The sequence below is a fragment of the Bombina bombina genome, chromosome 2, assembly GCF_027579735.1.
Source record: "Bombina bombina isolate aBomBom1 chromosome 2, aBomBom1.pri, whole genome shotgun sequence".
Taxonomy (NCBI): domain Eukaryota; kingdom Metazoa; phylum Chordata; class Amphibia; order Anura; family Bombinatoridae; genus Bombina; species Bombina bombina.
In genome coordinates, this window is record NC_069500.1 from 819994931 (window position 1) to 820010635 (window position 15705).

Below are 15705 nucleotides of genomic sequence, written 5' to 3' on the forward strand. Positions count from 1 at the left end.
TGGTCTGAGATGCAAGCGAGCAAACGGAACTATGTCCATTGCCGCTACCATTAGTCCGATTACCTCCATACACTGAGCCACTGACGGCCGAGGAATGGAATAAAGAGCTTGGCAGGTGGACAAAATCTTTGATTTCCTGACCTCCGTCAGAAATATTTTCATGTCCACCGAGTCTATCAGAGTCCCTAGAAATGAAACTCTTGTGAGGGGGGGAAAGAGAACTCTTTTTTACATTCACTTTCCACCTGTGAGACCTTAGAAAGGCCAACACTAAGTCCATGTGAGACTTGGCTAGTTGGAAGGACGACGCTTGAATTAGAATGTCGTCTAGATAAGGCGCCACTGCTATGCCCCGTGGCCTTAGAACCGCCAGAAGGGACCCTAGCACCTTCGTGAAGATTTGCGGCGCCGTGGCCAACCCGAAAGGAATTATCACAAACTGATAATTCTTGTCCAGAAAGGCGAACCTGAGGAACTGGTGATGATCTTTGTGGATAGGAATGTGCAGACACGCATCCTTTAAGTCCACAGTTGTCATATATTGACCCTCCTGGATCAATGGTAAGATAGTCCAAATGGTCTCCATCTTGAAAGATGGAACTCTTAGGAATTGGTTTAGGATAATGAGATCCAGAATTGGTCTGAAGGTTCCCTCCTTTATGGGAACTATAAACAGATTGGAGTAGAACCACTGCCCCTGTTCTACTTTTGGAACTGGGCAGATCACTCCCATGGTAAAAAGGTCTTCTACACAGCGTAAGAACGCCTCTCTTTTTGTCGGGTTTACAGACAATTGAGAAAGATGGAACCTCCCCCTTGTAGGGGAATCCTTGAAATCTAGAAGGTATCCCTGGGTTACAATTTCTACTGCCCAGGAATCCTGAACGTCTCTTGCCCAGGCCTGAGCAAAGAGAGAGAGAGTCTGCCCCCGACTAGATCCGGTCCCGGATCGGGGGCTGCCCCTTCATGCTGTTTTGGTAGCAGCAGTGGGCTTCTTGGCCTGTTTACCTTTATTCCAGGTCTGGTTAGGTCTCCAGACTGACTTGGATTGATCAAAGTTCCCCTCCTGCTTGGAGGCGGATGAGGAAGTAGAGGGACCGCCTTTAACGTTTCGAAAGGAACGAAAATTATTTTGTTTGGTCCTTGTCTTATTTGACTTATCCTGAGGGAGGGTATGACCCTTCCCTCCAGTAATGTCTGAAATTATCTCTTTCAATGCAGGCCCGAATAGGGTCTTACCTTTGAAAGGGATGGACAAAAGCTTAGATTTAGATGACACATCAGCTGACCAGGACTTAAGCCATAATGCTCTACATGCTAAAATGGCAAAACCTGAATTCTTAGCCGCTAATTTAGCAAGATGAAAAGCGGTGTCTGTAATAAAAGAATTAGCCAACTTAAGAGCCTTAATTCTGTCCAAAATATCATCTAGTGGGGTCTCCAAAGAGCCTCTTCTAGAGCCTCAAACCAAAAGGCAGCTGCAGTGGTTACAGGAACAATGCATGCTATAGGTTGAAGAAGAAAACCTTGATGAACAAAAATTTTTTTTTAGGAGACCCTCTAATTTTTTATCCATAGGATCAATGAAAGCACAAATGTCTTCAATAGGTATAGTTGTACGCATAGCCAGGGTAGAAATAGCTCCCTCCACCTTAGGGACCATCTGCCATGAGTCCTTTATGGTGTCAGAAATGGGAAACATTTTCTTAAAAACAGGAGGGGAAGAGAACGGAATACCTGGTTTATCCCACTCCTTAGTAACAATGTCCGAAATCCTCTTAGGGACCGGAAACACAGCAGTGTAACAGGAACCTCTAAATATTTGTCCATTTTACACTATTTCTCTGGAACTACAATAGGGTCACAATCATCCAGAGTAGCTAAAACCTCCCTGAGCAATAAGCGGAGGTGCTCTAGCTTAAATTTAAATGCAGTCATATCTGAATCTGTCTGAGAGAACATCTTTCCTGAATCAGAAATCTCTCCCTCAGACAGCAAATCCCTCATCCCTACTTCAGAACATTGTGAGGGAATATCGGATACGGCTACTAAAGCGTCAGAGGGCTCAGCATTTGTTCTTAACCCAGAGCTACTGCGCTTCCCTTGCAACCCAGGCAACAGATAAAACCTCTGTGAGGGTAGTATTCATAACTGAAGCCATATCTTGCAAGGAGAAAGAATTAGACGCACTAGAAGTACTTGGCGTCGCTTGTGCGGACGTTACTGGTTGTGACACTTGGGGAGAACTAGATGGCAAAACCTGATTTCCTTCTGTCTGAGAATCATCTAATGCCAAACTTTTATAAGTCAAAATATGCTGTTTGCAATTTATAGACATATCAGTACAAGTGGGACACATTCTAAGAGGGGGTTCCACAATGGCTTCTAAACAAATTGAACAATGAGTTTCCTCAGTGTCAGACATGTTTAACAGACTAGTAATAAAGCAAGCAAGCTTGGAAAACACTTTATTTAATGAAAAAAACACAATTTGCAAAAACGGTACTGCGCCTTTAAGAGAAAAAAAGGCATACACAAACTGCAAAACATGTTAAAATTGCTTCAATTTTCCAGAAATTTTAACAGTGTACCCACTAAGCTTTAGAAGGATTGCACCACAAGTTAATAAGCAATAAACCCCCAAATGAAAAAACCAGATTGAAATATGTCTAAAACCGGTTAAAACCCCCTAAAGCACCTTGCAACAGCTCTGCTGTGGCCCTATCTGCCCTTAGGAAGCGATAATATGGGGTTTAAAGCTTCAATTAGTCCCTCAGAAGACTCTCAGGAGAAGTTGCATGCTGCTTGTAAATGTAGGCCCCGTCCACCTCACTCGATTTTGCTGGGGCCTACACAAAACTAACAAAGCCTGCCTGAAAGCCATGTGGGTTATAAACAACCCCAAAGAACCCTCAAGCAAATGTCCCATAAAACAGAAAACGTTACTCCCAGACACAAACGTTTGTCCCAAATTCACATAAACTGAGTGCCCACAAAAAATTAACCCTTTATGCAAGCTAGTAAAAACCTCTGATAACACTACGATTACTGCTTACCCTTCGCCTCATGAGGACACTGTCAGCCTTTCTGAGTTAACACAGAAAATATGACTGAACATACCTCATTGCTGTGTAGCAAGAAACTGTTCCTCACACTGAAGTTTTCCTGTACTCCTCAGCTTCTGTGGGAACAGCAGTGGACCTTAGTTACAAATGCTAAGATCATCATCCTCCAGGCAGAAATCTTCATCTATGTCCTGCTTGAGAGTAAATAGTACAACACCGATACCATTTAAAAATAACAAACTCTTGATTGAAGATAAAATAAAACTAACAGTTTAACACCTCTTCTCTTTACTCTTCCTGCTTAGAGTCAGCAAAGAGAATGACTGGGGGGTGGAGTTAAGGGGGGAGCTATATAGACAGTTCTGCTGTGGTGCTCTCTTTGCTACTTCCTGTCAGGAAGGACAATATCCCACAAGTTAGGATGAATCCGTGGCCTCGGTAGATCATGCAAAAGAAATAAGTACAGTACCACCATGTACCGGAGTTCAGTAAAACACTTCCACAACTCCAGCACTACCCCCAGCGTCAGCCATCTCTATGATATAATAAATTTAATAGAGCAAAGCCCGTTACAGTTCAGGTACATACCCACATAAATGTCCCAGCACTTCTAGGCTAAATTCTAACATGCCAGAGTGTCTGGATAATAAGCAGTATGTTGGTTCTCATTCTTCTCTAGCTAATGAGAACCTACATACCGTCCAAGGGAAGCCCTTAGGCCCATAGCCCCCAATATCAAAGGCAGAACACAGTCGGTTCTGAGATATGCTGCAGAGCCCCAGAAATAAAAGACTACACTTACCTCCATGCTGAGGAACAGCATGATAATCTCACAGTGTCAAGAGGTCCACTCTTCCTCCTGAGGTCCTGTGAAGTCTGAAGGGTCTTAGTTAACATTCTCTAAGACCATACACAGAAGAGCAGCACAAGTATGGGAGGCGCAGTGAAGCTAAAACTCCACTAGTTCCCATAGCCTAAAAGGCTATCACTCCAGAGGCTGCCCTATAGTAAAATAGCACACTTTGGCACAATTTAAAAATAAAAAAACTCTTGATTGAAGAATCCAAACTAACACCTCACTTTACCTCTTCCTATCACTAACGTAGGCAAAGAGAATGACTGGGTTGGGAGGGAAGGGAGGAGCTATTTATGCAGCTCTGCTGTGGAGCTCTTTGCCTCCTCATGCTGACCAGGAGGCGATATCCCACAAGGATGAAATCCGTGGACTCATCGTATCTTGTAAAAGAAAGTCAAATATTGAAGATCAAAAGAAAGAGAAGCCAATTCAGAGACTCTTCTTGCTGAAGAGACCGTAAGTAGAAATAAGACCTCCCAAGACAAAATCTTAATATCCAAAAAATGCATTGGTTCAAATAAAGGAGATTGTAAGACTCTGAGAACTAAACCGATTCCAGGGAGGAGCAATGGGCTTAACCAAACTAATCCTAGCAATAATGATTAAATATGATTAAATATCCAGTAAACAAGTTAACTTCCTATGTAACAGGACCGAAAGGGCAGAAATTTTAAAGTTGAGGGAACTAGCAAACAGACCCTAGTCTAAATTCTCCTGAGGGAATTGTAAAATCTGTGGAATCCTAACAGAATGCCAAGAGAAGCGGTGTTTAGAACACCAGGAGATATATACCTTCCAAACCTTGTGATAGATCAGTCTAGTAACAGGTTTATGAGCCTGAACCAAAGTATAAATTACAGACTCAGAACAACTTCTCTGAGATAAATATAAGTGTTCAATCTCCAAGCAGTTGAGAGACTGAAGATTTTGATAGTAGAATGGACTTTGAACAAGCAGATACTGATGCAGAGGAAGACGCCAAGGCAGAGCACTGGACATACTGATCAGATCGAAATACCAAGTCCAACAAGTCCATGCAGGTGCTATCAGAATGACAGAAAAGCCCTGAAACCATAGCGAGGAAGTTTGTGTTTGAATCTGGACAACATCAGATCCATCTCTGGGCATCCCCAGCAGTCCATTAATAGATTGAATATCTCCTGACAGACAATTCACCAGGATGGAAAGTCTGGCGGCTCAGATAGTTCGCTTCACAGTCGTCCACTCCCAGGATATGAATGGCAGAAATCAAAAATCGCATTCGTTCTGACTAAATCAAAATGCGAGTGATCTCCTGCATAGCAAGGTGACTGCAAGCGACTCCCTGATTGTTTATGTATGCCACCGCTGTGACATTATCTGATTGGAAGCGAATGAAAGATACTGAGCAGAGAGACAGCCAAGACTGAAGAGCATTTAAAATGACATTGATGGGTAGCACCACTTCTTGTGGAGACCAGACACCCTGAATTTGAAAATTTTCCCAAACATGACATGCTGATGTCTGTCGTGATAATCTCCCATGATAGATATAGGAACCCCATTCCCCTCGACAATGGACCTGGGAACATCCACCAAGAAAGAGGCTATCTTGTTGATTGGTCTAACTGAATAACCAGCGAGAGGTCGGTGTAGTCCCCGTTGCAATGCCTCAACATGCAGAGTTGTAAGGGTTGTAAATGAAACCTGGCAAACAACTGCGTTTCAAAGCCGCGACCATGAGGCCCACAACCGTCACACACTGAGCTACCGAGGAAGGAGGAGTTGACAGTAGCTGGTAGGTCAACTGCAGCTTTAGTTTGCATTGCTGTGTCAAAAAAAAGCTTAATTTTCACTGAGTCTATAATCACTCCCAAAAAGATTACTCTAATGCTTGGAGTGAGAGAACTGCAACATTTAACTTCCAGTCATGACTGTGAAGAAACCAGACGTTTTTCCATATGAGCCACCGCTAAAGATGGAGCTTGTACCAATATATCCTCCAGGTTGGAGCTACAGCCACTGAGAACAAATTACAGACAAAATGGCCAACAAAACCTTTGAAAAAAATAATTAAAGATTGGGTGAAAAGTTCCTTCCTTCTTTTGGACAAAGAATAAGTGAGTAAAAACCCTTTCCCTGCTCTATAAGAGGAACTGGGACGATGACGCCCATATATCTTCCAAATCTCTTACGCGGTAAATGAAGGCAACTTTGTTTTCTGGTCTTTTTGAGATGCGAGACCGAATGAACATCCCCGAGATGGACGCGACTTGAAACCTATTCTATAACCCTGGGACACAATCTCCATAAACCATGGATCTTGAAAAGACTGGGCTCACATCACTTGAAAAAGGCTTAGTCTGCCCACTACTGGAGCCAAGTCTGGATCAGGGGCCACACATTTATGTAAATTTATACTCTGAAGGCTTCTTGGATTGTTTGGACTTGGAGAACGAAACGGTTTGACTTCCAAGAAGGTTTTGAGGACTCCACCCTTTGAGAAGAATTAGATCTTTGGTTCTTGTTTTGAAGAGAGGGACGAAAACACCCTCCAGACCTGCCCTTAGGCCTAGCCTTATTGTCCTGAGGTAAGAAAGCTTCCTTACCCCCCCAAGTTAGTTGAAATAATAGAATCCATGCCTAGACCGAAAAGAGTCTTGCCGTTAAAGGGCAAGAATAACAGTCTGGACTTAAAACCATGTCTGCAGACCAGGACTTCAAACAAAGGGAAATTCTGTCTAGAACTGCTAAAGCAGTGTTCTTTGCATTGATGCGAATGATCTGAACATCTGCATCACAAATAAGTTTGCCGATTTCAGGAATTTAATTCGGTCCTGAATCTCCTCTAAGGATGATTCTACCGAGACTAATTTGGATAGAGAGTCACAACAAAATGCAGCCACTGCTTCCCCACAGCCAGCCAGCTGAAAAAGTAGTGATATAGTGAATAGAGGGTTGGCGCTTACTAAAAAATCCTGTATGCCTGGTGGATGGGGGAAACTACTCCTCCTCAGTAGTTTAGGTTGAGAACAATTGTAAGAGTTTGGATTTCCACTAGCGCTTATAAATTAAGCTAGGATTTATGCTACCATTATATGTGTAACTTATCTAAGTGAAATATTATAAGTGATTCTGATTTGTATCAGGTGTAAAAACAAAAGTATCTAAGTGTCTCAGACAACGGATATTTAGGATTTAAGTCCTATGTGTTGACTGGTATAAATTTTTTTATTTTTTTTTATGTTTTGAAAAGAATAATATTACTAAATCTGTAATTACAGATTATGTGGATAGTGTTCGTGAATAGATTATGAGGAGTAAAGAAGTGTAAGTGAAGCTAGTGAAGATCCAATTTACAGTGATAAGAAATGGATAGAACTATATCCAAAAAATAAAGAAAGATAAAGAAGTGTTAAAACTATTTTATTAAACTAAATTATCTGTCAACAATAAAACTTTAGGATTAACTAAAAGATATATGGCAAATAAAACAAATAAAAGCAAATAAAACAAGGGACGTCTCCCTATGAACTTGTTTCAGTAAGTCGAGTGACTTGACAGTATATGGTCTCTGAATATAACTTGATAAACAAAAAATGCCACCTTGGGATTAAAGCAAGCTGTAAGGTACCTTACAAATGTCTGTTGGGAATCGTGTAAGTGCCGATGTTCTGTGAGCTTCCTTCTCAGTTTTGTTCCTTCGCGGCTTAACGTGAGATAACAAACAAGCCTCCGTTCCTGATTGGTGGTTAGGGGGTCACACCTCTCTTAGGATAGGCTGTGACTGTGCACGCTGGATGTTTAGCGTGTTCATATGTAATTGATCTTTTTCAAGATGTTTGAACTGCAGCTGTAAAAAACTTTTTTCTTCTGCACTTTGATGTGTAGTGTTGGGGATCCACTGTTAGAAAGAAAAGCTGTGCTCCACTTTCTCGCTGATCAGATCCTTGGTCCTCCTTGTGGTTTTGGCTCCTAAATCATGAAAATTAGAGAGTCCACTTGAGGGGCTGGATCGCAGCTTCTTGGAGTTTGTAAGACTTTCTTTAAACGTGGTTGTAGAAAAGTCTGGAGTAAAATCTACGCGTTTCACCCTCTGGGGGCTTTATCAAGATACTCCAGACAGGTTGAGTGCTTCCTTATAAAGGTGTTTCTTGTGATCTTATTGGTTAGGTAATTAAGGTAGGTTCCATGGAGGCACACCTTCTTAGGTTTAAGGTGGAATTGCAGGTTAGCAGTTTTTTGTATATAAAGGTGGTAATAAGGTTCACTTTATGCTTTTCACTCAACTTCTGACAAAATAAGATATTCATTATGGAATCTTATACACATAATAAATTAACTATTATCTCATAAGATATTATTATAACAGGGAACACAATAATGTGAGTTTATAAAAAATAGGCAATATGGACTTTAAAAAAGTTACATTAGATATAATACCTTATGTTGTGAGGTGTTGCACATAACGTTAAGCTAGTTTTAAAGTGATCTCTGAGGCAATAGATTATTGTTAAGGATGAATTGTTTTGTAAATACTACCATTCAGAATTAATGACGTTATACCTACATAAGTGACATCACTGAAGGTGGACTTGATGGAATAGTGTACATGAGGGACAGTGAGTCCATCATATGTTAGGATTTGGAATTGTAATTTCATCCAAATATTGCAGATATAGAGGTTTTCTAATTCTGAATCCATTTGTGGGATTGGACTGCCAATAATTAGACAGATAGAGTTATTTGCGAAATTAGCGATTATGTATACCAATATCAATTATGAGTGTGCCTACATTTTGTAGTTTTGGGGGATCGCTCCTAAATATAAGGTATCAAGGGTACATTAAGCAAATATAACAAAAACTTACAATATGGAACTTCAAAGAAAAATAGATATCTCTAATTATGAATTTAGTCCTAGTGGCTGGAGGGTCTGTAATATATATAGTTTCTGATTCCATTCTAAGGAGTTTAACTTCTAAGTTACCTCCCCTCCAATTTGGAGTGATCTTTTTAATCCCCCAATATTTAAAATCTGATAAATTATTGTTATGGTGTTCTTTAAAATGTTGGTATAAGTAGGTTTCTTTTTTGCCTTTCTCTATTGTCCATAGATGTTCTCGGATTCTTTCCCTGAGGGTCCTAGTCGTTTCTCCAATGTATTATTTATTACATGTGCATTGGATCATATATATTACCCCTTTATCTTGACATCTAATTGTGCAGTCTATGTCCGATATTTTTCCAGTTTGTGTGGACTTGTAATTTTTTGTTTTACAACTATGTTGGCAGGACTTACATCCAAAACAGGGAAAAAAAACTTTAATATCGTTACCTGATAGGCTGATTTGTTTAGTGATTTGATGTTCAGTTTTAAACTCACTAGGGGATAGAATATTTTTTAGGTTTTTTGCCTTTCTGTATAGAATATTGGGGTATGGAGATACTTTGTTGCCTATTATTGGATCATTTTGTACCAAATGCCAATGTTTGTTAACAATCTTTTTCAAGGTTTTGAAGTCATCATTATAATTGGTGATTAGTGGTACATTAATAATAGTATTTTCTGGAGTGTTTACTTTAGATTTGTCTTTATATTTTAAATATTCATTTCTATCAGTTGCTTCCACATCTTTTTTTGCTTTTGTTACTATCTCTTTTTTATAGCCTTTCTCTAGAAATTTTCTTTCTAGAAAGTCCGCTTGTTCCAAATAATCTATTGTTTTAGAACAGTTTCGACGTAGTCGAATACATTGTCCCTTTGGAACATTCTCTTTCCATCTTTTTAGATGACAGCTTTCTGAATGTATTAAATTGTTGGCGTCTACTGTCTTAAAATGTGTCTGTGTTTATTGAATTGTCAATAATTTCAATTTCTAAATACAGAAAAATTATTTTTGTTCTACTTATATTGTTTGTGAATTGCAGACCTATTGTGTTATGATTCATATCATTAAGGAACTTTTCTAAATGGACAATATCCCCTCTCCAAATCATCAGGATATCATCTATGTACCGTTTGTATAGCACGAGGTTTGCGCCAAGCTCATGGTTCTGGATAAATTCTTGTTCCCAGTTGCCCATGAATAAGTTAGCGTAGCTTGGCGCAAACCTCGTGCCCATAGCTGTACCTGTTATCTGAAGGAAAAATTTCCCATTGAAAGAAAAATCAGAATCACTTATAATATTTCACTTAGATAAGTTACACATATAATGGTAGCATAAATCCTAGCTTAATTTATAAGCGCCAGTGGAAATCCAAACTCTTACAGCTGAAAAAGTAGGCCTTACTGTAGCAAGGCCCTTCTCGGGTAGCCTTCAAACTTTCTATTCATTGGGTTCTTAAAGGCGGTACAGTCCTCTTGGCTAAAGAAGATATAGCTCCATCTACTTTGTGCATAGACGCACAAAATAGGAGGCGAAAAAGGAACTCCAGGCTTATCCCACTCCTTTGATATAATCTCAGATACCAAAGAGGGGACAATGAAGAACTCTGGAGTTTTAGATTTGGGTGTGAAAAAAATGTCTAGCTTCTGAGCAGGCTTGACTTCCGCTGGTTTATCTTGAACCTCCAGGGTTCCTAAAACCTCTTTAAGCAGGGATTTTAAATGATCCATCTTAAACTGAAAGTTAACCTCTTAAAACTCCTTGTCTGACAGAATCGAGGTAGTGGTGTCAGATAAAAAGTCTCCATCAAAGTCTAAAGAATATTTTTCTAAAATCAAATTCCTGAGATTGCCTAATAACCTCTGAGCTAACGATAGTACTGCCTTTAGAGAAGGAACTAAGGAATATGTTTGAGCTTGCACTTACTTGCAGGAGGTAGAGGCGCAATAGACTCAGTAAATACTCGTAACTCAGCTCTAAACTGTGGTGCAAACTCTGTTACACCGCCATGAGTAATATATAAAGGCGGCGAGACAACCATAGGAGATGGGCCTAGCTCATGGAAATGGCTCTATAGAACTGCATATATCTCTCCCTATATACACACACACTTATATACACACACACACACACTTATATACACACACACACACACTTATATACACACACACACACACTTATATACACACACACACACACTTATATACACACACACACACACTTATATACACACACACACACACTTATATACACACACACACACACTTATACACACACACACACACACTTACTTATACACACACACACACTTATAAACACACACACACTTAAACACACACACACACACTTATATACACACACTTATATACACACACTTATATACACACACTTATATACACACACTTATATACACACACACACACACTTATATACACACACACACACACTTATATACACACACACACACACTTATATACACACACACACACACTTATACACACACACACACACACACACTTACTTATACACACACACACACTTATAAACACACACACACTTCCACTTATATACACACACTTATATACACACACTTATATACACACACACACACACACACTTATATACACACACACACACTTATATACACACACACACACACTTATATACACACACATACACTCTTATATACACACACATACACTCTTATATACACACACATACACTCTTATATACACACACACACACACTTATATACACACACACACACACTCTTATATACACACACATACACTCTTATATACACACACATACACTCTTATATACACACACATACACTCTTATATACACACACATACACTCTTATATACACACACATACACTCTTATATACACACACATACACTCTTATATACACTCACACATACATACACACACATATATACATACACACACACTTATACACACACACACACACACACACACACACACACACTTATACACACACACATACACTTATACACACACACACACACACTTATACACACACACACACACACTTATACACACACACACACACTTATACACACACACACACACACACACACTTATTTATTTTATTTATTTATAAAATATTTTACCAGGAAGGATACATTGAGATTTCTCTCGTTTTCAAGTATGTCCTGGGATCACAAAACATTGCATTGATACAATAGGGTACAATAAAATACAAAAACAATAATAATACACAATATATGCAATCATTTAACATAGAGCAGGTACGAAATATTTAATCAACCATGACAGGAGCATTCTGTTTTGAGATATGTATAGAGGGATCTCTTAAAGGATTTTAGGCTTGGGGAAGTTTTTAAAGTGTGAGGGAGGTAATTCCATAATTGTGGCGCTCTGTAAGAAAAGGAGGATCGAGCTGCTTTCTTTTTGTATTGAGGCAAGCTAAATAATGTGCTTTTATTGGATCGGAGGTTATAAGAGGTGGGAATAGCAGGGGAGAGCATTCTGCTCAGGTAGGGTGGGAGCTTCCCAGAAAGGCTCTTAAAGACAAGGCAGGAAAGATGGAGGGTGCGTCTGGATTCCAGCGACAGCCAGTTTAGTTCTTTTAGCATGTCACAATGGTGGGTCCTGTAGTTACATTGTAGCACAAAGCGGCAGAACGAGTTATACAATGTATTTAGTTTATTAAGGTGAGTTTGCGGAGCAGGTGCATATACTATGTCCCCATAATCCAAGATGGGTATCAGCATTTGCTGTAAATCTTTTCCTTTACTGTAGGGCTGAGGCAAGCTTTGTTTCTGTAATTATACACACACACACTTATACATACACACACGCGCGCGCACACACACACGCGCGCACACACACACACGCGCGCACACGCGCGCGCACACACATATATATATATACACACACATATATATATATATATATAACAAATTAAGTTGCCTTACTTTGTCAGATGCTTTATCCTCATTTGTCTGGCCCATCTCTGGTGATGAAGGGCTCGATTCCGGAGGATTCAGCTGGATACTGTTACTAGAATACATTACGCCATTCTCTTTCACTACCTCATTTCTGCAAGACAGAATATAACAAATTCTAGACTGGAAGTATCAAATCTATTTCCTCTTAAAGGGACACTAAAGTCAAAATTAAACTTTCATAATTAAAGATAGAGCATACAGTTTTTATAAACTTTCCAATTTACCTCTATTGTCAAAATGTTAAACATTCTTTATATACACACTTTGCAGCACCAGCACCTACTGAGCATGTGCACAAGTTAACAAGATATAAGTATACTAGTCTGTGATTGGCTGATGGCTGTTACATGATAAAGGGGCAAGTTAATGGGTGGGGAAATACATTTGTCAGAAAACAAAAACTGCTGCTTATTTGAAATTCATTGTGTTATTGCATTGTCTTCATTAGGCACTTTCGGTGGTCCTTTATTGTAAGTTAGGTTAGAGCAGTCGATTTATGTAGTACTACACCTTCTTGGAGTAAACAAATAACAAATTATGCTGACCTGATAATTTCATTTCCATCAATGGGAGGAGAGTCCACGGCTTCATTCATTATTGTTGGGAATAAAGTATCTGGCCACCAGGAGGAGGCAAAGACACCCCAGCCAAAGGCTTAAATACCTCCCCCACTTCCCTCATCCCCCAGTCATTCTACAGAGGGAACAAGGAACAGTAGGAGAATTATCAGGGTATAAATGGTGCCAGAAGATAAACAAAATTTAGGTCCGTCCATCGGAGATACGGGCGGGAGCCGTGGACTCTCCTCCCCTCGATGGAAATAAAATGATCAGGTAAGCATAATTTGTTTTCCTTTTAAAGGGGAGGACAGTCCACAGCTTCATTCATTACTGTTGGGAACATATACCCAAGCTCTAGAGGACACTGAATGAAACTGGGAGGAAAAGGCAGACCCTAATCTGAGGGCACCACAGCCTGCAAAACATCTCTCCCAAAAACAGCTTCCACAGAAGCAAGAACGTCAAACTTGTAAAACTTTGTAAAAGTGTGTAAAAGTGTGTAAGGAGGACCAGGTAGCCGCCTTACAAATTTGCTCCATAGAGGCCTCATTCTTGAAGGCCCAAGAAGAAGCCACAGCTCTAGTTGAATGAGCCGTGATCCTCTGAGGAGGCTTATTTCCCACTGTCTCATAGGCCAATGAATCAAGCTTCTCAACCAAAAGTAAAAAGTAGTAGAAGAGGCTTTCTGCCCCTTGCACTTCCCTGAATACCCCACAAAAAGAGATGTAGACGGTCTGAAATCCTTCGTAGCCTGAAGTTAGAACTTTAGGGCACGAACCACATCCAGATTATTAAGTAACCTCACCTTAGAAGAAGGGTTCAGACACAAAAAAAGGAACCACTATTGCCTGATTGATGTTACGGTTAGACACCACCTTGGGAAGAAACCCCAAACCAGTGTGAAGCACAGCCTTATCCGCATGAAAAACCAGAGGAGGATCACATTGCAAGGCAGCCGGTTCAGATACTCTGCATGCCGATGCAATGGCCAACAGGAAGAGAACCTTCCAGAACAGAATCTTAATGTCAATGGAATGCATAGGCTCAAACGGAACACTCTGCAAAACCGTAAGGACCAAGTTGATGCTCCATGGGAGAGCAGACTGTCTAAAGACAGGCCTGATTCTAGACAGTATCTAAACAAAGGATTGGATGTCAGGGAGCTCAATGAGTCTCCTAAGCAACAAGACTGACAATGCCAAAATCTGTCTCTTTAAGGAACTAAGGGCAAGACCCGTCTCCAAACCTTCTTGGAGAATGGACAGAATCCTGGATACCTTCACCTTATGTCAAGGATATCCATGCTTCTCACACCAGGACAAGTCCTCCACACCTTATGGTATATATGACAAGTTACTGGGTTCCTTGCCTGAATTAGAGTATCAATCATATTTTCCAAAAAGCCTCTCTTGGTCAAGACTAGGCATTCAATCTCCACGCAGTCAGCCTCAGAGAACCGAGATTTTGATGTTGAAAGGGGCCCTGTTCCAGCAGATCTCCGTGACAGGGTAACCTCCACGGTGGAGAGGATGACATCCCCACATCCTCCTTGGCCACGATGGAGCAATCAGAATGGCCGAAGCTCGCTCCTGTTTGATGCGAGCCACTACACGAGGAAGAAGTGGTAGAAAAATGTAAGCTAGGCTGAACCCCCAAGGCACAGATAAGGCATTAGCTTTGCCTGGGGATCCCTAGCTCTTGACCCATATCGGGGTAGCTTAAAATGGAGTCTGGACGCCATGAGATCTATCTCCGGCGATCCCCACCTGAGATAAATCTCTGCAAACACCTCGGGGTGAAGAGACCATTCTGCCGGATGGAAGGATTGCCTGCTGAGAAAGTCTGCTTCCCAGTTGTCCACACCTGGAATGTGAATCGCTGAGTGAGCGCAGCTGTGGGACTCTGCCCACCCCAAGATTCAAGACACCTTCCTCATAGCTAGGGAGCTCCTTGTACCCCCCTGATGGTTGATGTAAGCCACCAAGGTAATGTCGGGCTGGAATCTGATGAAGCTGAACGACTCCAGAAGAGGCCATGCCTTCAGAGCATTGAATATTGCTCGGAGTCCCTAAATATTTATCAGAAGGAAAGACTCCTCCCGGGACCATTTTCCTTGTGCCATCCTGGCACCCCAAACAGCTCCCCAAAAGGAAATCTGTTAATATTACCAGACTGGGAGATCAGACTCATAATAACCACACCTTCAATAAAACAGGGGCCTTTAGAAGTGGAAAGAAACGATGTCACATGTGCAAATATATAACAAACAGTCACAGTGACATATTATCCAACAATACAAAGGAGTCTTTCCCTATAAAAAAACGATTGTCCTGTGACTCTAATTACATAATATACGCA

The 15705-nt window shown here is 40.6% G+C and overlaps 1 protein-coding gene across 1 annotated transcript in view; it reads right to left on the bottom strand.

Moving 5' to 3' along the window:
- DOT1L (DOT1 like histone lysine methyltransferase) overlaps positions 1 to 15705 on the bottom strand; it is a 742223-nt gene that overhangs the window by 168941 nt on the left and 557577 nt on the right. The window contains exon 17 of the mRNA XM_053700101.1: positions 12755 to 12878. Coding sequence (XP_053556076.1) covers positions 12755 to 12878 — 124 coding nt within the window. The remainder of the gene's footprint in view (positions 1 to 12754; positions 12879 to 15705) is intronic.